The 22,903-nt window shown below is 37.3% G+C and overlaps 2 protein-coding genes and 2 non-coding genes across 4 annotated transcripts; 2 read left to right on the top strand and 2 right to left on the bottom strand.

Annotated features, from left to right (window-relative positions):
- Positions 1-478: 478 nt before the first annotated feature.
- On the bottom strand, positions 479-551 carry TRNAV-CAC (transfer RNA valine (anticodon CAC)). Its single transcript has one exon. It is a non-coding gene; the product is annotated as a tRNA-Val (tRNA).
- Positions 552-683: 132 nt separating this feature from the next.
- LOC114365235 (trimeric intracellular cation channel type 1B.1) lies at positions 684-10,235 on the top strand. Its single transcript, XM_028321771.1, has 7 exons — positions 684-1,000; positions 4,316-4,472; positions 4,852-5,024; positions 6,499-6,598; positions 7,672-7,792; positions 8,175-8,342; positions 8,950-10,235. The coding sequence occupies exons 1-6, from the start codon at positions 880-882 to the stop codon at positions 8,328-8,330; spliced, it is 828 nt and encodes a 275-aa protein (XP_028177572.1). The 5' UTR covers positions 684-879; the 3' UTR covers positions 8,331-8,342; positions 8,950-10,235.
- TRNAP-CGG (transfer RNA proline (anticodon CGG)) lies at positions 1,680-1,751 on the bottom strand. Its single transcript has one exon. It is a non-coding gene; the product is annotated as a tRNA-Pro (tRNA).
- Positions 10,236-13,944: 3,709 nt separating the features above from the next.
- On the top strand, positions 13,945-22,902 carry LOC114365232 (UDP-glucose 4-epimerase). Its single transcript, XM_028321768.1, has 8 exons — positions 13,945-14,079; positions 17,970-18,226; positions 19,271-19,384; positions 19,753-19,929; positions 20,611-20,791; positions 20,937-21,025; positions 21,997-22,189; positions 22,761-22,902. Exons 2-8 carry the CDS (start codon positions 17,987-17,989, stop codon positions 22,847-22,849), a joined length of 1,083 nt encoding a protein of 360 aa, XP_028177569.1. The 5' UTR covers positions 13,945-14,079; positions 17,970-17,986; the 3' UTR covers positions 22,850-22,902.
- Position 22,903: the final 1 nt, after the last annotated feature.

Genomic DNA, 22,903 nt, shown 5'->3' with positions numbered 1-22,903 from the left:
CTGATTTGTCGAACAGAAGACTGAAAATTCAACTGTTCCTATTGTATGTAATTATTGTACTCGTGTCCTAAATTATCATAGCTAATAAAATATTTTAAATAATTGTAATTAAATTTTGGAATTGTTTATGAATGTTTTGTTAAAAATATACACATTTATAATCTTATAAATTGACATTTTATTTCTGTCCTTAGGTCACCCTTGTTAGGGTAAAAAAAAACAATGTCTTATTTCCGTAAGTCGTCCTACTTTCTAATTTAGTAATAGTAATTCAAACAGACAGTAGCAGTGGACGTCCTATGGCTGACATGATGATGATGATGATGATGATGATGAATTCAAATAAATATTTTTTATATTTTATATGTCGGTAAATTATTATTTTTATCGTTAGATAATATTTATCTACAAACACCTCGTGGCTCTACACTCACTCGACCCAAATAAAAATCGGTGAACTGAAGAAAAAAAAAACACCTGTTTCCGCCCGGGATCGAACCGGGGACCTTGTGCGTGTGAAGCACACGTGATAACCGCTACACTACGGAAACTTGATATACAATGACGAAAATAGCGTATACAAACTTCAATAAATAAAGGACATTTGATGAAAAAAAAACAAATAATGGCACTGACAATAGTGACAAAATGTCAGAGCCGTTCTCCGAGACCGACCACGTTTTCCTCTAGTGCTTCGGACCAAAATAATCGTAGAGGTACAGGAAAGCAAGTTCGATCTTCAGGCAGGCCCGTCCCTCCCAGTCTCGCGGCATCTGTGCCCGCGTGTAGTCGCGCCGTGCGCAACGTGCCACGATATTGTCGGTGTTTAGTTGTGCCTTAATTTAAATAATATCGTGAGACCTACGCAAACCTGACGACATGGATCCCGAAGCATTCTTGGACCTGGCCAACCAGGTCATAAAACTGAAGATGTACCCGTATTTCGATATAGCGCACTCTTTATTATGCGCTCTAGCAGTAAGAGAAGATTTAGGAGCTGGTTAGTATTTATTAAATCAAGTTCATTTCGCCCGCCAAAATACTCAACAGCGGGCAACTTCCGCATCCTGAAAGTTATTTTTTGGATTCGCTTTTAGCCATCTGATGCTTGGAATGTTCTAAAATAAAGACACCTAAACAGTTTAAAAATAGATTTGAGTTCCCTGTGGATCACAAGTCAACCACGGTCTTTAGTATGATAGAGAATCAAAATACCTATAAGGAAAATTCAAATGTTTTAACATAGCGTGCAGAATTCATGTAATAGTGTACTTTTAATACATAAAATACTAATACTTACAAGCATTTTTATCATTAGCTGTAAGTATTGCCAATGCATGATAAAATTCGCTACTGATAACGTATAATGTGTTACTTTAGTTACAAATGTGTACTTTCAACTAACAAAATTTATAGTTTATCACAGATTTTAGATAATCTTTTCTAGAACACCTTAATCTTTATTCCTGGACAGAAATAAACAGCACAGTAAAAAAGCATGCAACTGTTCTTTGTCGTGCCAATATTTGCTTCCAGTTAGATTAGCTAGATGGCGCAGTGTCAGCATGTTTATTTTTGTAAATAAATAATTTTAAAGCAACATCTAATTTAATAAAATGACAAGTTGTGGTAATTTAAAACAAATTAATCAATTAAAAAGACAAAAATACATCACAGTCGGGCTCGTCCGGGATTTGAACCCGGGACCTCTCGCACCCGAAGCGAGAATCATACCCCTAGACCAACGAGCCGTGTTGGGGGAAGTTGAAATTAATTATAAGTTTTCAAGACTTACTACGTCATCGTTTTTTACCCGAGGAGCGAAGCAAAAAGGATTCTGTAAAGTGAAAGAAGGGTGTAAAAGTAAGAATAATAATAATGTGTGTATGGGATGGAGTTTTAGGGTGTTTGGCTAAGGAAATAAAGGGTTCGATTAGTTAACGAAGTAAATGGTTAGATGTTGCAGTATTTTACGCAAATGTTATTAATAATTTATTTTGTTTAAGTCATAATAATGGTTTAGAAATTTAGAATATTGTAAGTAAAACAACTTGTGTGTGTATAATAATAATAATAAAAAAACATGATGGGTAGGTATATGGATGTTGGGCTTTGATTTATGTAGAGTAGGTATTATACATAGTATGTCACAGATACGAGGGGCGGCTGAAAAGTTTTGAGCCTAGGGTATTAAAAATGCCGATAGAAAAGTATAAAAAATATATTTTTCTATTTAATCTCCCTCTACTACAACGGACTTCTTACATTTGCGTAAAAGAGCTTTTTACTCACTGAAAAAAAATTCGCAATCTTTGCCTTCGAAATGAGCGTTTAACGCCGCCTTCATTTCTTTGTCACTCAAAAATCATCGTTCCTGGAGGTCTTTTTTCCAATTTGAGAATTACAAAAAATAGCTAGGGATTCGGACTAAACTGTGTGGTGAGTGATAAATTTTTTGAAATCCAGTTTTACCCGGGGCAAGCCATGCAACATGCGCGGTGTGAACGGGCGAATTGTCTTGCAAAAACAGATTTCCTTTCGCCAGTTTGCCTCTTAATATTTCAACAACCACTTGACGCACTCTTATCAACAGTACAGCATAATAATCCCCGTTTATTGTAGTTTTTTTAAGTTGGTAGTCAATGAATAAAATTCCTCCACAATCCCAAAAATAGTGGCTATGAGCTTGGGTGTCGATCGCTCCACTTTGAATTTCCGCGGCGGCGTTTTCCCTTTTGAATCCATTGTATTGACTCTTATTTTGACTCTAGATCGTACTGCCGGATTTATTATTTATCAATAGTGACAATATGAGAAAAAAATTTGATAGGATTATGGCCAAAGATGTCCTAAAACTCCTGCGAAGTTGTGACTCGACCCTGGTTGTCGAACGGCGTGAGCATTTTTGGCACCCATCACGCACACCCCATTTTCATGTGCAAATGAGTATGAAAAATATCGTCGATACGTTCCTTGCTAATGCCTATGGCTTCAGCTATCCGTCACAGCTTAATTCGCTGATCTCTAAAGCAAGATTCTTTAAATTTTCATTATTTTATTCGTTAATGGCGAAATCTGGCCGCCCTGATTTGCGGTCATCTTTTAGCGACTCCCTGCCATGCTTGAATTATCGGATCCAATCTTTCATGGTGGCAAATGAAGGCCCAGACTCCCCATAAACTGTCGACATCTCTTCAAATGTTACCATCAACGTTTTGTTCCTTTTTTTGAGGAATTTTATGACAACTGTGTACTTCAATTTCGTACATTGCGCGGATAACTGAGACTTGATGATGTTTACGGATTAATTACTAAAAGCGTGATGACGCTAATGAAATGAAACTTGATACTTATACTAAGGAGGTTATTGGCAAATTAATTAAATTTAGTGCGAGTCAATAATAACACTTGAAGATACTTAGGCTCAAAACTTTTCAGCCGCCCCTCGTATACTATATCTGTGTAGTATGTAGATCATTTATCTTTACTTGCTCACCATGCCTATTAAAAATAATACAGTCGTACGTACTACTCAATAGGGCTGCGGGCCCTACATATTTTTTAGTATGTATGATGACCACTAGATAATAACACCACTATTTCTGTCATATTTATGTCATTTAACTGCTTCTACTTTTTGTAGTATACGGAGTAATATGATCTCATGCTATCTGCGTACGAGTGACATGAAAAAGACGGTGATATTAATGTAGGTAATCTAAATATATAAAAGGAGAAACTGACTGACTGACTGACAGATCAACGCACAGCCTAAACGGCTAAACGTAGGCACTTGAAATTTGGAAGGGACGTAGCTTAGGTACCGTAGAGGTGCACTAAGAAAGGAATTTCCGAAATTCCCACGGGAACGGGAATTAGCGGGAAAAACGGGATTCACGCGTACGAAGTCGCGGGCGGCCGCTAGTCATTCTAAAATGCTTTTTGAAAATAATAAAGTTTTCTTCCTTCAAAATATTACAATAACTCTACCACAAGATCATAATCTTTGAAAGATTAATCCGAATGAGGTGCCTATTTTAAAACAGAAAGCAGTTTCTTTACTCATAATACCTTAATGTGCACAGGGAAAGATACCAGCCCATATCACACAGCAGTTTTTCTTTCCAAATTGCTAATACAACATCATCTTACTTCAGTATTTACCTCGATGTCCCATTGTCTGTTCTTACTCATATCATTCATATGGGACACAAGGTAGCATGTCTAGCCAAGTTCAAAGTAAAACTAGCTGGCGACACATTAGCCGCGTGTAATTACACGAATAAAACTTACATAAAGATCATTGATGTTCCAGGGGCGCAGGCGTTCTCCCGCAAACACCCTCTGTCCTGCTGGCTGTCCACCATGCTGGTGATCTTCGCCGGCGGGATGGTGGTCAACGGGCTGCTGGGAGAACCAATGCTGGCTCCTCTGAAGAACACGCCGCAGCTCGTCATCGGAACAGTCACATGGTAATAGCACAAGATCAGCACAACTAGACTTCATAGTAACACCTCACTACTCGTACCTACTTCATAATATTTTCACGTGACTTGGGTTGAATTTTCCATAGCTATCACAGAAACTCTAATTTTCAAAAACTGTACAAATTATTATGCTATGTTTCTGCTGTAGACTGTTTTTCTTTCAAAGCCAGAATAATTTGGTTTAGAATAAAGAGATTTAGTACAAAAGGGACTATTTCGTCGTAAAGAGATGAATCAAATACTTAAGATTGAAGGGGGTTCCGTGACTATTTCACGGAACTCTCTCCAATCTTCGGAAACTGTTGAAAATAACTGAATAAATCCTTAAGAGCATAATTTTAACCTAATCTTTTTCAATTGACAGGTACATAGTCTTCTACACTCCGTTCGACGTGGGGTATAAAGTGGCCAAGTTCTTACCCGTCAAAGTGGTGGCATCGGCTATGAAAGAGATCTACCGCGCCAAGAAAGTGTACGACGGAGTCAGCCACGCCGCCAAGCTGTATCCCAACGCCTACGTCATCATGATCATCATTGGTAAGCTTCGTCAAATAAACTTTTAACAAGAGTCACTAAAACTTTCATGTGATAGGTAGCTACTTAGATGCTCAGCAATGGCAAAAATCAGGACAGCTTGGGCAGCTCTTTTAATCAATAAAAAACACATTGTATAATGTGTTTATTTATTTATTAAAAAAGATCACCAACAAGTTTGTACACTAATCTGATTACTAAAAAAAATATGTCAAATAACACTGAAAATTAATTAGTGAGTTAATTTATAATCAGATTACAAATTAGGCGTTCATCTGTTCAATTTTTTTTTTGTTTGTTTGTAGAAAACAAAAAAAAAAACTTGAGCAGTTGGTCAAATAATGTTGAATGGGTTTGCCTGCATGCAGTTGCAAACATAATAAATATTGTAACAGCTGTTTCTAGGTCAAGTGTTAATCAGACGAAATTAAACATACTGTAAATAATCTGTATATAAAAGAAAGTCGTGTTAGTTACTCCACTTATAATTCAAGAACGGCGGAACCGATTTAGCTGAAAATTGTCAGGGAGGTAGTTTAGAGCCAGGAGAAGGACATAGGATACTTTTTATCCCGTTCGAAATTAAAAAAAATAGTCTGCTTATTTATTGCCATTAAGGCGGAACAACGTTCGCCGGGTCAGCTAGTAAATAATAAAATGGCTTAAAAACAGCTGATGATGTTAATCACTTCAATATAAACACTATAAATCAAAAGATAGAAAGCTTTACGAAATTTTCTAATCTAAATTACTTGAAATAGATATTTTTTTTACAATTGAACCACGTGCCTACTTACACATACCTTTTTCACATTTTTTTCGTGGAAAAATGCATTGAATTGTTTACCTACCCTACGGGGACAGGGTAGGTTATGTGGGGCTCACCAAGTCAGAAGGACAAGGCATACCCACTAAAAGACCCCGGTGCTCCATCATTCGCCTTAAGTGGGAAGGAACTGTGGGATTCCGGACAAAGCCTTCACTACCACAGTTACTTACTGTCTACTTACGGAAATTGCCCGCGGGCGGCGTGACCGGAGGGAGCGGCGAGCGTTCGGCGAACGAACGAGCAATGTTCGGTTCGCGAGCGAACATCGAAGAAGACGATCCTGACGCACTCGTTCAACGACTTTGCACTAAACGGTCTCAATATCATTGTTAATTTATACCGAATAGACAATTAATTGTATACAGTCCACTCTTTCATTTAATTAACTTCCACTACACTCACTATCGAAGTAACACTTACACATACCCTACTTTAAATAAAATAAAAATAAATAAAAGGTATTTATTTCAGGCATAGCCCATAAAAGTGTTAGTAACAAAAGTCTTATAAACTATGGTTAGTAAATCACACAGTAACCTAAACACAATTTTATTAACGAACGACAATTTGGTGTCTTTAGTAAGATGGACGCGTGTCCAGTGCTGCATGATGGCACACACCACTTTAACACACCACTAATTATTTCAGGTACCCTGAAAGGAAACGGAGCCGGCTTCACCAAGCTGGTGGAGCGCCTCATCCGTGGCGCCTGGACGCCCACAGCCATGGAAACCATGCAGCCTAGCTTGTAAGTCCATAAAAACCATTGACAGGCTTAAATTACCCCATATCAAGCATCTTACAGGAAGCCTATAGCGGTCTTGAAAGGCGGATGATCACTTTTGAGAGAGACACAAATGACCCCATCACCAACCCAAAGGCCCAAAGGCATAATTGATCCGTAGACAAGATAACCACGGTAATAATTTAATAGTCATATCATCAGGTGATCTGTTTGCTCGTTTGCTTCCTGTCCCATAAAAAAAAATCCAATCTTCATGTTACCAATGTTTAAATATCCTACTAATAAGTATTATAAATGCGAAAGTTTGGATTTCTGGATGTTAGTTACTCTTTCACGCAAAAACTACTGAAAGGATTTTGATGAATCTTTACAGTATTATTGTTTATAAGCCAGATTAACATATAGGCTATAGTTTTGGTCGATCTGTGACAAACTAAATTTCACGCGGGTGAAGCCGCGGGCAAAAGCTAGTTTAACAATATGTAAACTATAGTTAAAAATTGTAGTAAAAGTCAAGCTAACCATCGTCCGAATTGGACTTCTGTGGAAACAGCCCAGTCCAACTAACTAAAGAAAGTTATACGATTTCTAAAAGTTAACACCGCTTTTCTTAATGACGTCATTAAAATCAAAAAACGTCATTGACCTACAAAAGACATCAACGAGCTCAAAAAAATAAATAAATTAAAAAAAATACAAAAAAATCTAAAACATCCACGAATCTCTAAAATTATTACCGTACTTTGCTACTCTATTAATATTGGGCTGGTTTTAAATGGTGACAGGCTACAAACTAGAGCTGATTCAATTTTCAAAGTTGGCTCTTTTTTGTGTTAATCAATTTGTATTTTTATATTTAACTACCGGCCGCCCGCGACTTCGTAAGCGTGGATCCCGTTTTAAGCCCCTTTAAATTTTTCCTGAATTATCTTTGCTATAAACCTCACGGAGCCCGAGACCTTTCCAACGAATGCAAAACCATGGAAATCGGTTCGTGCTTTCTGGAGTTATAGCGTCAGGAAGGAAACCCCGACTTACTTTTATATAGTAGATTTATTTTTGTTTCTTTTTTCCAGCTACACGAAAGCATCGCTGGTGGCGTCCATCATCTTCGTGCTGGACAAGAAGACGGACCTCATCTCCGCGCCACACGCTCTGGTGTACTTCGGCATAGTCATATTCTTCGTGTATTTCAAGGTTTGTAACTTTAAACTTATTTTTTCTTCATCACATAGTACATTTTAATTCTGGGCATAGCCTATTATGCTACTTATTTCCTCTTGGTTTTATTACTGACCATCTACGGCTCAATTTTCAAGCAAAACAAAAACATCACTGAGGATAACATAAACTCACGAATCTACTCTTAAAATTCGATCGATATTACATATTTAACTTTTACGAGAAATTCAATAACTCTAAAGGAAGATATTTTTAAAGATTCAGTCAGAGACCATACGAGTATTACAACTTTGAGCATTTGTGAGAAGTTTCAGTTCTTACGGAAAAAATATTTGTAGCAGAGTCTACCCACCAATCAAATACATGACTAACTTAATGAAATACTGTATTTCGCCAGCTATCGTCCATCCTGCTGGGCATCCACGATCCCTTCGTGCCCTTCGAGAACCTGTTCTGCGCGCTCTTCATGGGCGGCATCTGGGACTCCCTCGCCAAGCTGCTGGGCAAGGGCCAGCCCAAGGAGGAGACTAAAGACGCCAAAAAGACTAATTAGGATAATTTGTGGGTAAGCATTGTTTTTATTTAGGCCGGCAATACACGGACCGCTTGAAGCAGTCAGGGTCGACAGCTTCAAGCTGCGACTGCATAGTGAACTGCAGAGTTATATGGACGCACATACACGAACCGCTCGAGCAGTTGCAACTGATTCGGGCGGTGAATTTTCATCGTGCGGTCAAGCAATCGCCAGCCATACACTGACTGCTCGAGCTGTCGTCAGTGCTTCCTCTTCAAAACCCATGGTTCTACTGATTTGAAATTGCCCACCGCTCGAAGTGTTGAACCAACTGCTCGAGCAGTTATCACTGGCAGCTTCAAGCTGTTGACTCTTGACTACAAGAGTGGTCCGTGTATGTTTATCACTGACTAACTGCTCGAGCTGTCCGTGTATAGCGGGCCTTAGGAAGTTTTAATTATAAATTGACAGGCATGACATGACTCGAGTGGTTAAATTTATTGCATCTCGCGTTGTAGACATTTTTCATGAAGCAATGTAAAATTGACAGCTATAGCCTAAACCGTGACTTCGAGGGCTGACTGAAATAGATACTTCATTTCAAAAATTTTGATCTTTGTATTTAGCAGCTAATTAATGCAGAAATTTTCTGTTACAGTTCTCGCGACCACTTAAAGCTACTCCATCAACTGACACCGACAATACAAATTGCGACGGCTTCATTAAACGTATCATAATAAACATAAAATAATAAAAAACAAAAAAATAGTAAAAGCCCTTTAAATCCTAAAAAAATGGCACAACGACCAAAGTATTGATTTCATTAGTATTAAGTTTGACTAGTCATAATATTTTGTGTGTACGATGAGTATACGTTAAGTGATTCCTATTTAAATACATGTTACATTTATTATTTTAATTTTTCAAAGTATTTTAATTCTAAATTGTTATAAATTATTGAGAAACATTATAGTTCTGTTTTGTAATAGAACTCTACATTTATGTCCACGAAAGTATTTTACAGTTACTTTACACTATTAATTGATTGTTCCTAGTTGATTAAATTAAGATTGAACTTCCCAGTTTTTGTTGTGTGAAAAAAATATTAAAATAATCGAGCATTGGGATTATTATGTCTAGTTAGTAATCGAAACGACAAGCGAATATCGACTTCCTTTTGTAGTGCCTTGTTGCAAAAATGGTGGTTAAAATACACAATAGTTAAATTCACCTTCTTTCCTGTCAAAGATAAGATGCTTGCTTAAAAAACCCACCGTTACCTAAATATACCTTGCTAATAATGCTCTTGGTATGAAGAAATTATCTGCATTACATACATTATCATGCATTTGTCATGTACTGCATTTTCTGCAGACGTTATGTTACCATATCTTCCTAACTTCCATTGCTCGCCACCATTGCAACTTTATTATTTTTAAGTTCTGTTCAAATGTCTTCATATACAATTACGCGTTATAGTATTATTAAAGTTCATATGCGATATAAAAGTATTATGGTGCTAAAATGCCTCAATCATCCTCGGAACACATGTGGCTTGTAATAAAATAAGTTTAAATTTACTTTTGTGAATTCTCTGAATTGTTAAAGCGAAACATCTGCCCAATCCGCACGGGTGCAAGCGGAGAGGAGCACATGTTTCGTTGGAAATAAACATTGACCTCGCCGAGGGTCGAACCGGGTCATGAGACACCCGCGAAAAAGTTCTTTAGTGTGGAAAAAGCCGTGTAACCCTTACCTAGGGTTCATTATGTAATTTAAATTCTAATTTACTTGAAATATCTGATCAAACTGCAGCGCTTGCAGCGAGAGACATTTATTTCGAGAGAAATGGAAGCAACCCAATTTTATTTATGTTTTAAATTAAATTGACTTATACCTACCTACTTAATATGCTGAAGGAAGCAATAAATTGTTTTTATTTAATATTGTCTTTTATTTTGTTATAGACCAAGGAACATTTTATGATAAAATCCTTATTATACTTAGTAGGAACATCACGAATTTTTAGGATTTTTTTAATGTGTAGGCTGTTTTGAATCCAATAGAGCTAAATAATTATACACATATACAGGGTGTCCCGTATTAATATCAAGCAGAAATAAGCGCAAAAATGTACCTATGTAGGTGGAGCACCACGAGTCGTGATTTCGTGAACCCACATTATGTACCTAATCACTACAGGGTGTTCTACATTGATCCGGATACTCTCCATGTGTCTGTTATATCTTTAAGGGTGGATTCGACCAAATAAGACTAAATATTAATCTCAGAATAAATCGTCAGTTTTGACCTATTTCCCATACTGAAACTGTCAATGTGCCAATTATACCAAGGAGTTATTCCCGGATAAAGTTTGGTCGAATCAGGCCTAAGTATAGTACGTAAGGACACAGAATAATAATAAGTACTAGTAAGGATCCTACTTATAAATTACGTCATGTCTGTAATTGCAGTGCCTATTAAGTGCTGATAATATCGCAAAAGATATGAATGACATGGTCTTGTAAATTACTAATTGTTTTGTCGATATTTAGTTAAGATTAAAAGTTCCGATTCCGGGTGAAGATATCGGGTAAATACGTTTTTTCAGGATGTGCTTCCATAAATTGACGGTAATTAGGCTTTTTCAAGCTAGAATTTTTTTTTACTATTTCAACCAATGCCAATTAAAATTAAAAGGTGGTTTAACAATCGCAGCCAATCGCCATCTATAGTTCCAAAATACTGAACTGTCCTATGCATGACATTGACAGTGGGGCGCCACCGTCAATACCGGATCGCTGGTTCCGATTTTTGCCATGTTGGAAACCATATAGTTGAACGATGATAGCGCTCCCCTGTCATTGAGTTTGGTGGGACAGTTCAGCGTGGGTCATCTATACATTTCAGAAGCGTCATAACACAAAGCATCGGTTTTGCCGGTCCATCTCGAAGGTAGTCCTGCTCGTCAGAGTAAATATATTCTTTGTAGTCCCGTGTCGGCTCTCTTTTTTCCAAAAATCTAATGCGGCTTACCAATAAGAAACTTTATAGATCAAGTAAATTATTGACTGTTCCTAACCTATGTACTACTTGTAATCCAATAAGTACCTACTTATTGCTATAGTCGATTTACGAATTGTCTCCATGATGATGGAACTTATTAAGGGCATCACAAAATAGGTAAGACGGGTACCTTTATATGAATTATTCATAACCATTACCATAACATAGAAAATACAATAATACTATGAAAGCATTAGATATAACGACTTTACACGTACAACATAATAAGTAGTTACTCAACGAGGAAAAGCATCCGGTTTTCTCAATTTCCACTTGGCCCCGCTTTTCTTTTAGTGTATGTTATTTATTTCTGTCGGTTCTGTTTAATTTATTTATTTGTACTACTTTTGTCAATCTTTCGTGCTATGACTGCTGATCTTTTATGAAGACTTCTATTAAAGCATTACACCTGCTCAGAGTAGGTACCTACTTTATGCCCCTTTTCTTTAACACCATCAAAATATCGGTAAAATGTTCGTAACATCATTTAAAACAAAACAAGTTAAGTAAAGGCTGTGTTTTGTCTAATAATGACTCTAAACACTACACATCTACATGGGACAAAACTTCGGGAGAACGAAGAATAAATCATCTACACNAATAAAGTACCGAAGTCAAAAATTGTGTTCCACGGATTTCCATCTATAATGCTTTATTGACTGGACTATAGGTAGAACACCACAATAAGTACCTAATCACTACAGGGTGCTCTACATTGAACCGGATACTCTCCATGTGTCTGTAATATCTTTAAGGGTGGATTCGACCAATTATGACTAAATATTAATCTCAGAATAAATCGCCAGTTTTGACCTATTTCCCATACTGAAAATGTCAATATGCTATAACTTACTGTAGTTAAACCAGGAGTTATTCTCGGATAAAAGTTTGGTCGAATCAGACCTAAGTATAGTACTTAAGGATCCTACGAATAAATTACGTCATGTCTCTGTTAAATTGCTGTGCCTATTATGTGCTGATAATATCGCAAAAGATATGGATGACATAGTCTTGTAAATTACTAATTGTTTTGTCGATATTTAGTTAAGATTAAAAGTTCCGATTCCGGGTGAAGATATCGGGTAAATACGTTTTTTCAGGATGTGCTTCCATAAATTGACGGTAATTAGGCTTTCTCAAGCTAGAATATTTTTTTTACTATTTCAACATTTTCAACCAATGCCAAATAAAATTAAAAGGTGGTTTAACAATCGCAGCCAATCGTCATCTACATTTCAGAACCGTCATAACACAAAGCACCGGTTTTGCCGATCCATCTCGAAGGTAGTCCCGTGTCGGCTCTCTTTTTTCCAAAAATCTAATGCGACTCACCAATAAGAAACTTTATAGATCAAGTAAATTATTGACTGTTCCTAACCTATGTACTACTTGTAATCCAATAAGTACCTACTTATTGCTATATTCATAGTCGATCAACGAATTGCCTCCATGATGATGGAACTTATTAATTAAGGGCATCACAAAATAGGTAAGTACCTTTATATGAATTATTCATAACCATTACCATAACATAGAAAATACAATAATACTATGAAAGCATTAGATATATAACGACTTACACAACATTTTTTAAGTAGTTACTCAACGAGGAAAAGCATCCGGTTTTCTCAATTTCCACTTAACCCCGCTTTTCATTTAGTGTAAGTTATTTATTTCTGTCGGTCTGTTTAATATATTTGTTTGTACTACTTTTGTCAAGATTAATATCTTTGTGCTATGGCTGCTGATCTTTTATGAAGACATCTAAAGCATTATACCTACTCGTAGAACCTACTTTTATGCCCCTTTTCTTTAACACCATCAAAATATCGGTAAAATGTTCGTAACATCATTTAAAACAAAACAAAACAAGTAAAGGCTGTGTTTTATCTAGTAAAAGACTAAACACTACACATCTACAGGGGACAAAACTTCGGGCATAACGAAAAATAAATCATCTACACTGCAGAAGTACAAGCAAAAAAATAAAGAGGACACAAATCACCCACTCATGTTGTTTACAGCCATTTCTAAGATGAACAAGAGAGACAGGTTACGGTATTCCGGCGATTCTGCGCTGGCGCACGGGCATGGCACTGCCGAGCGAGGTCACTGTCGGCCGGTCTCGGTGGGTCGACAGTCGACACCATTTACACTGATGCGAACGTTGCATTTAGGATTCACAGCTTTCTCTACAAGCCTATGAAGAATTGAAGCTTAGAATAATATTATTATAACGTTTCATAAAGTAAACCGTCGATCTGGTGAACATGGTCGTGTCCGTTCTTTGTGGAAATACTTGGGATTGGGAAGGCACGAGGAAGGCCTTTGTCAAGCTGTAGACGTTAGGCTGGAACGTACAACGAATCCAACTTCCTGTAAGAAAATTAAAGAAAATCTTGGTCTTGAATGAAAGGAAGCTTCTCGACGTAAGGTAAAGGTATTCCATTTAAGGCATAGTGACCTTCCAACTCCTTCGAGTCAGTGACCGCTCAAATCGATTAGAATTCCTCGGTTCCCATTCGCACACGTGTGATCGTGGGCCCAAGTTCGCGAGTGTGACGTACACCCGTGAATCCGTGATACTTGGTAGACGTCGCGCGGCCGCGGTAAGCCTCAGTCAGTCGGATGCGCGAGCGCACAGGGCCGGCCCGCGCCAACCACAATACCCAACAAAACCTGTGTTAGTGCACGTTTATGGGAACCGGCAATAGATCAACCGGTGAGTGACTCCGTGTAACGGTCATGTGAAAGTGAGCCGTGATTTTTTACGCCAACAGTTATTTCCATTTGTTTGTTTTCGGTGCACGCGATGCAGGTGTAATGCAAAATATAAAAATAATGTTACTTAATAATATGTAACGCAAAACTCAAGTTGCAATGACAGTGCTACAAACGAGTCTCGGCGCGTGAGAATTATGACTTTCTTTTACCAATAGAAATCAGTAACTTACCTAGAAATCTTTCTACTTCTTCCTAAACTTGACAGGTTACGGCATAAAACTGTCTGGCATGTATAATTTTGGTGTAATAAAATAAAATGTCGCTTATCAAAATAAATTCACACTTTTGGCGGCATGAATAACTTAATCCGTTTGTGAACTTACCAGTAAATTAATTGGATTTAGAATGGATGTTCAAAATGAAAATACGTAAATAAATGTAACAGTAACCTTGACTTATGTAGGTATAACGGATTTCGGTAAATAGAACCTACACAAACTCAATAGTAACATTAACCTAGATGCGATCATGCGAACAAATTCTATAAATATTAGAAAGCGCCTGTTAATCACTTCACGACCATTAAAACATTTATTTTTTGTATTGGACCCTCTTCTCGTACTAGGTTGGTACTGTAAATGCACTTTTTGCAAGAATAGTTTTTTGTTAGTTAGATTATACACTAAACAAACTCTTGCAAACAATGATATTATTAGTTAGGTCAAATAAAATTAGAACAAAACACTCGTTTTGATCCTACAAAAACCTTCTGTTATAATATGTCATCAAATAAATATTAATCTGACATAAAAAGTAAAGAAAGTGATTAAAAATATGCGCAAGTAAATGGACGTTATTAATGCAAATCAATTTCCTGCTATTATCAACCTTTATTTAGGAACTGCATTGTATGATAACAGCAGATATGATCTGCTGTTATCTGCAGTTGGGGAAAATGATACATTCTTAGGAAGTCCCACAACAAATCTTGCTCGTGCGCGCCAGTAATGTACCTACTCACCGATTTTCTTGGAATCTGTACGCTTTGGTGAATCCGTAATGAATGCGTGATGTGGGATCACTACACGTATGAGCATTTTCCTGATATCCAACTTAAAGATAATACCATGACGCTAGCTTTTCTGCAGAATAGTTTCAGAAAGCGCCTGGGATATTTCATAGGATTTTCACTAAATGTTCTAGTTAGATTCACGTGAAAAGTTTCTTTAGGGACCCAGTTAAGCAACTTTACTGTAACTGATTGTAAAAACTACATTGAGTGGAGTAGCAGTTTATAATTAGGCATAACAGTTCGCAGCTTTAGATTTGCAAGCCATCTTATCCTTGCAGTCATGTAGATATTCCAGAGTTCCTGAACACTACTCCACAACAGGATACAGCAAAAAAGGAATAACACGTCGAGCGGGGAGCATCGCGCGCTGCAATTATGGGAAATTTAGATTAGTCAGGACGCAGCGGACGCATAAAAGTTCATGACGATGCCCATAGCACTGCAATTTAGAGAATAAACTTAATCGCTTCTGATTTACAACTTTATGACCCTTTCCTCTTTGATCGCATAGGGAAAATTTATAGGTACACTTGGTGAGAAAGTTTGTTTACATCAATAGTGTCTCTGTTTTGCTTGGCTACTTTTATTTCTGGGACTAAGTAAGTTTGTCACCTTTTCATGCTTACACCACCACTATGGATGTTGTTTGTTTTGGTTGAAAAATAGTTTCAAGACCCAGGGGACCAGAAAAATTCTTTCTGTGACAGCCCAAAACTCAAGCAGGCAAAGGTGCACGTAAAAATGTGTACTAAATATTACGTACCTAGTACTCGATCGATGTAATCAAAAAATACACGTCACAGATAGTGAATCATCATGAGATATTTACACAAGTAGATAGATGAATAAAGTCCGACTCAAATATGAAATCAGTGCAGATTAGTTTATACGTTTATCCTGTAAGTCCCTACTTACGATAATGTTAATGTTACAAGTGATAACGGCTATGATAACATCTTTCGGCAGATACAAGCAGATATACCTAGGCTTAGAGTATGCGCACACCGTTGATTTTTAGTTGGCCGATAGTTGTGCCCGATTTTAATTTGTATGAAGAATCGGCCGAATCGAATCGGCGTAGTGTGCGCACTCCCATACATGCCCATACTGATCAACTGCCCGACTAAACTATCGGCCGACGAAAAATCAACGGTGTGCGCCTACTCTTAGACGTTGTGACAAGGATCTAATAGAATTTTCCTTTCGCATAGATTACCTAATTCACCTAGGCCTCGATAATTATGCCATACCAAAATGGATCGCTCATTGTGTACGCTGATTAATATCAATAAATACTTTTCATATTCAATCACGGATTACCACGATGACGTAAACTTGTTGAAAGAATCATTGTACAGAGCAAATATTTCCTTGATGATGTCTTGAATAATGTAAATGTACATTTCCGATATTTTATAGCCTCTTCCTGTGATTATTGCTTTTTAAAATGTTTAATTAAAAGTTTAGGTCATCATCCATCTCAATATCAGATACGATAGGTGGTTCAGTTTTCTTATTAGGTTCAGGTTTCAAGCTTAAATCTTTGATGATCACATGAAATGGATTCTGAACTTATCTACTTGTAACTAAAAAGTAAAGTAAACTTTAATAACTTTGAACAGAAGGTACAGGTACAAAAATTGTTTACTGAATTGTATTCTGACTCGACTTTTATGGCAATTCATAATTATTGTTGAGCAACAGCTCCTTGGCGATCGTTTAGCACGATGCAGTCTCTAGAAAACCTTCGTAATACTTATCCAAGTGTCAGTTTGTTTTATTATTCGTCATAAAAATGTTATTTAGCAATATTGTTCATGTGTTTTTCAAGATCAACATTAATTCAAATTGAGTTTTCCTATGAAGTAGAGATTACTAGAGATTGGTTGAAAATCAAAGTTAGCTAATTTCCATTGCACAATTGATATAATACTGACGGAAATTAGGTAAAAATACGTTTTGTTTTCGGGTACGGATTTTTGAATGGGTTTTAAGAACGATCTTTTGTATTCTCATCTCCAGAAATCATGTCTCTACCAAGGCCTTGTTTTATAAATATTACCTAAGCGTTCACTTCAGATTATTAAACGGTCCATCAAATTATCAAACAGTAATTAGAGTCGGTTAATCGTGATATTATTCGTTTAGACGAGACGTGACGCAGCCAGGGCCACAAATTATGGCGGGCTAATAGCTTATTGTTTTAGCAAACCGCCAAGAAAGGCGCAAGGCTATGTTTGCGAACATTTTTGATGCACGTACCAACGAGCCATCAACTTTTATGGGCCCATGTTAGAAGTGCATAGAAGTAAATAATATTTTTATTTATTGTTTCAAACCGAGCTGTTTTGCAATTATTATTCGGAGGCTCAAAAAATATCTGCATGATAGACAGCCTGTCGATCTTTTTGAAGTAAAATACATTAGCATTCTAATGAGACAACACAAATAATGCACGAATGACTAACTCAAGCTAAAACCAGTAAATAGAACATTCTATGAATAATTGCGTCTGCGTTTAAGAACTACAAAAAAGGCGATAACTTTTTCTGTACTAAATTACATCGTCTCTACAATTACCATTGATTTATTTTGGCGCAAATCGGGTGAAATGGAGCGCCTATTAAAAACCAAATTATTACAACTACTGACCACTGAGAGCATTTCCAGAGCCAATGCAACCTGGAAATCATTGGGAGAGACATGTTCACTGTTCAGTAGTGGCCGTCCTATGACTGAATAATGATGATGATGACAACCAGGAGTATATTGAGAGAGCGCTTTTGTACTAGCGTTAAAGATGCATGTTTTTGCAGCATAACAAAGAGGGAAAATGCCGCGTTTCAAGACGATTCTGGTGACGGGAGGCGCTGGCTACATCGGCAGCCACTGCGTGGTGGACCTACTGCAGGCTGGTCATGAAGTCGTAGCCATAGACAACTTCGCCAATGCAGTTGGCGATGACGAGGGCTCCCCGGCGCTGCGCCGCGCAGAGATGATCACGGACAAGAAAATCACCTTCTACAGAGCCGATTTACTGGACAAACAACAGATTGTGGACATATTCGATAAGGTGAGCAGATCTTTTAGAACTCTACAGGGTGGAAACGATAAGTGATCTCATTCGATTATTTCTAAACTATACAAGATATCGAAAAACTGGTTACTAATCCTGAAAGTGCTTCACAAGCTCTATCCAACGGTACCAATATTAGGTTACAGAATTAACTGGATCTATCCGAAAATTTAATGTTTTCAGCCTCCATACTAAATGTATGCCAGCCAATCAATAATAAAGTAAAAATTGTTTTTATTAAATAATAAACACTTAAAATGAACTCGTAAATTGCATTATTATTAAAATTATTCTTGGAAAACATTGGTTTTAGGCTTTAATTGCTATAATATTAACAAGACATGAGTGCCAATGACTGTGGCTGTACTAAATGTATGGAAGCTGGAAACATTGAATTTTCGAATGGATCCAGTTTATTTTGTAACCTATTATTGGTACTGTTAGATAGAGCTCGTGAAGCACTTTCAGGATCAGTAACCAGTTTTTAAATATCTTGTATAGTTTTTAATATTATGTGGTTTTACTAAATGTATGGAAGCTGGAAACATTGAATTTTCGGATAGATCCAGTTTATTCTGTAACCTATTATTGGTACCGTTTGAAAGAGCTTGTGAAGCACTTTCAGAATCAGTAATCAGTTTTTCGATATCTTGTATAGTTTAGAAATAATCGAGTGAGATCACTTAACGTTTCCACCCTGTATATCATCTGGCAGAAAGTTAACTGCGATTTTTCCAATACTTTGCAAACAAATGCCGAACGTTCAGAAAAAATTTCTTTGCCCCTCAAAACTATGAGCAGGGTGAGGAGGCCCCATTAGTCCGTTGCGCAGCGTCGACGCTTTCCATATATTTTTTATGACGCGACGCAGCGCAACGGTCTAATGGGGCCTCCTCACCCTATCTAGGACAAACTTATCACTGAGTATGAGATGCTGAAACGCTAATGCGAACCTTAGCTGAAGAATTCTGAAATTATTTAGTAAATATAACTTTCGCAATCCGTTTGACTGGTTTGGTTCATCTTACCTTTATTTTTCAGCATGAAATCGATTGCGTCATCCACTTTGCTGCCCTAAAAGCCGTTGGCGAATCAATGCAGCAACCACTTCTATATTACCAGAACAATCTACTAGGAATGCTCAATTTGTTGGAGGTAAGAACGATTTTGGAAAACCTCACTACAATGTGACCATAATAAGACAACTTCATTCATATTGCTACGCTACATTTATCGTAGCTCTTCTACCTAAGGGTAAAAGATGACTGAAGGAATCACTTTTGCTAAATGTTTTACCTACCCAAGTCCTTTTATTCTTTGAGTTTGAGAGTTAAAGTTGGCACTGAACAAAGTAACCAAGAGTAACGGAACTATTCCCAGTTTCCTCCTCTCGTTTCCAGCTCTGCAACTCCTGTGCAGTAAGGATCTACAGCTTGACCGCCAGTAAAAATCCAACCAATGAAGGTTCACCAAGAGTATCATTTGTCGACTGATTTATTAATGTAAAAAAACACGTCTTGCAGGTAATGCGGTCACACAACTGCTACCAAATGGTGTTTTCTTCGTCGTGCACGGTGTACGGCGAGCCGGAGCACCTGCCTATCACAGAGACCCACCCCACTGGGAACATCACCAATGTTTATGGCCGCACCAAGTACTTCATTGAGGAGATGCTCAAGGATCTGAGTGCTGCTGACGAGGTAAGAGCATGACGAGAGATTAATAGAAAGTAATTAGTTCAGAGGTCAAAACCATTATGGAGTAAATGATCAATTACTATTTCCTATATCAGCGACAGATCAATGCTGAAATGGATATAGAAATCTAAGCAGTCATATAAAATAGATTCGTAGAGATAAAATTCTCAAATGTCAACGTTATTTGAGAACATTCTATCGCCATAAAATCTATTTTACATGACTAATAATGCTAGAACTAAACCAATAAATCTCTAAACTAGATTAAAATTATTAAAGCCTTATATTCGTAAATAAAAAAATGATCCTCAAGACACATTTTAGCTTAAATCTGTGACATTTTTTCATCATATGGTACCTAACTAACCAGTTTTATTGACCTAAAATCTTCCGACAGATAAGTTCAAGGCCGAACTTGCCGAACTAAAATGATATCACATTCCCATCCCATTTTTAATGGAAATTTTATTCATGTTGCCATCTATGTAAGAAAATATGCAGGATGTAGTAAAAATGTAATGATTTCTGATTTTATAAAATGATCAACATTTTATTGTCGGAAAATACCAAGTGTAGGAGAAAATTTTGTGAACCTGAATCACACCCTGTATTACCTACCTCATCTACATGATTACGTAAAAGGCGGAGCTCTAGTATAAATAATATCACTTAAAAATATTTCAGAAATGGAACATCATATCCTTAAGATATTTCAACCCGGTTGGCGCGCATCCATCAGGCCTGATCGGCGAGGACCCGACCAAGGAGTTCTCAAACCTCATGCCCTTCATGGCACAGGTGGCCCTGGGAAAAAAGCCCGTTCTGACAATATTCGGAAGCGACTACAACACCCCTGATGGAACTGGTAAGAGTTATCTTTACCCTGAAAACTTCAGCCTACGTCCCGTTTACTTTAAGTGGATTTTGGGGTTTAGCAAGTTATCATAGNTATCATAATTAAAGGAGAGTTGGTTGAACAAGTTTGATTAATGTAAAATCATATTTTTCAGGAGTTCGAGATTACATCCATGTGATGGACTTGGCGAGTGGACATGTGGCGGCCTTGAATCTGCTCAGCAACAACCACGTAAAACTCAAGGTTAGTAACACGAGCTCTATCTACATAAAACATATTTCAGTTTTAAAATGGAATACGTACCAACTGAAAGACAAGTACCCAACACAAAACTTAATAAAGAGGTTTAGAGATTCGTGATACTTCCATGATTCTCGGAAAAGGGATGCTACGACATTCTGAGGATTAGATAAGGCTCTAAGGTAGAGCTAGATAGCCTACTTTTACGTGATATGAAAGCTTCGTTAGACCACAGATAACATATTTTTAGACTAAAGGGAAGGCCAAAGCCCTCTTTTCGCCCAGTAAGACAAACTTGAATCTCGATCAGTGGGCTGAGTGTGAGTTTACATCAAATGTGCTCACTAGTGAGCGCGTTTAAAAAATGTATGAAAATTTTAGTTTTTGAACGTTTCCCGCTAGGGGCGCTGTACAATCCGTCATACATTTAATGTCATTTTTTGATTGAGCGCGTTTGAAGATAACTTTTTAAAGAAATAAAACCGACTTCAAATGCGTGAACACAAAAAAAAAACTAAAAATTAAAAAAATTGCGTATAAAAAAGTTCATCCCCAATTTTCCACCCTTGGGGGTGAAATATTTTCTTCAAATTCGCATGAAACCACCCTTTTGATAATACCTATTCAACAAAAAAATAATCGTTCAAATTGATTTATAATCGGCGGAGATATTGCGTATAAAAAAGTTCATCCCCAATTTTCCACCCTTGGGGGTTGTTTTTTCTATTATTAAATTTAAATGGGACCACCCTTGAGGTATTACCTATACGCCGAAAAAAGATTTGTTCAAATCGGTTCATAATTGGCGGAGTTATCGCGTAACAAACATAGAAAAAAAAAAAACATACGGGTCGAATTGAGAACCTCCTCCTTTTTTGAAGTCGGTTGAAAACTCACACTCAGCCCTCAGGGCCCATAGCCGGCGCAAAAGCAGTGGCAGACAATTTCATCTTAATTCTCTTGACAATTTTCAGGTTTACAACTTGGGAACAGGCAGAGGAGTGTCAGTCAAACAGCTGGTGGAGGTATTCGAGCGTGTCACCAACACAAAGATTCCACTGAAGTATGTGGACCGAAGATTGGGGGACATTACGGCCATGTGGGCCGACGCTACGCTAGCCAAAGAGGAACTGGGCTGGACCACGAAGCATAGCGTTGAGGAGATGTGTAAGTTTCTTTTTAGAATCGAGAGATCTGTCGAAGTACAAGCCTAAAGTTGTTCTATGCTTCAACCACACTAACGCGTGGAATTGTGTAAAGCAATCGTAATCATTTGACAGTTCATAACGTACGATTATTCTGTCAAACGCTTTGTTTAACTGACTTTATCGTACGTTATGAACTGTCAAATGATTACGATTGCTTTACACAATTCCACCTCTGATCGCCATTGCCGACGCGATCATAGGCCAATGACAGTAGGTCGCGCGCCCCATGACAGTCCACGCGACCTGCCTGTCTGGAATATTTATTTATACATCCAAAAGCCTATCGCGACATGGGCAATTTTAAGGAGAGACTTTCGATCGCACTTTATCGGTTGTTTTGATTTTTAAAACTTTGCAAAGTTAGGTAATATACAGGATGTTTATCTCAACAACCTTTAATGTTTTGTAATTTCTTAGTTAATTAATAATTATTTTAAAAATAATTTAAGTATCTTTCAGCAGCAAGCTTTACAATTTTAATCAATTCTACCACCTAGTGGCTGGCTTTTAACCACTGATATCTATTACAGGTACTGATTTTTGGAGATGGCAAACCATGAATCCTGATGGATACCCCAAGAAAGCAAAGACAAATGTTATTGTCAATGGAAAAAGTTAATGTCATCTTACAAAACTCTTAATTTAATGTGTAATTAAATAAGTTATAATTTAT

This window comes from Ostrinia furnacalis, unplaced genomic scaffold, assembly GCF_004193835.3.
Source record: "Ostrinia furnacalis isolate ACB-3 unplaced genomic scaffold, ASM419383v2 OfSCF7578, whole genome shotgun sequence".
In the NCBI taxonomy this organism is placed as follows: Eukaryota; Metazoa; Arthropoda; class Insecta; order Lepidoptera; family Crambidae; genus Ostrinia; species Ostrinia furnacalis.
The sequence above is the reverse complement of the archived record's forward strand: the minus strand, read 5'-3'. Positions and strand labels throughout refer to the sequence as shown.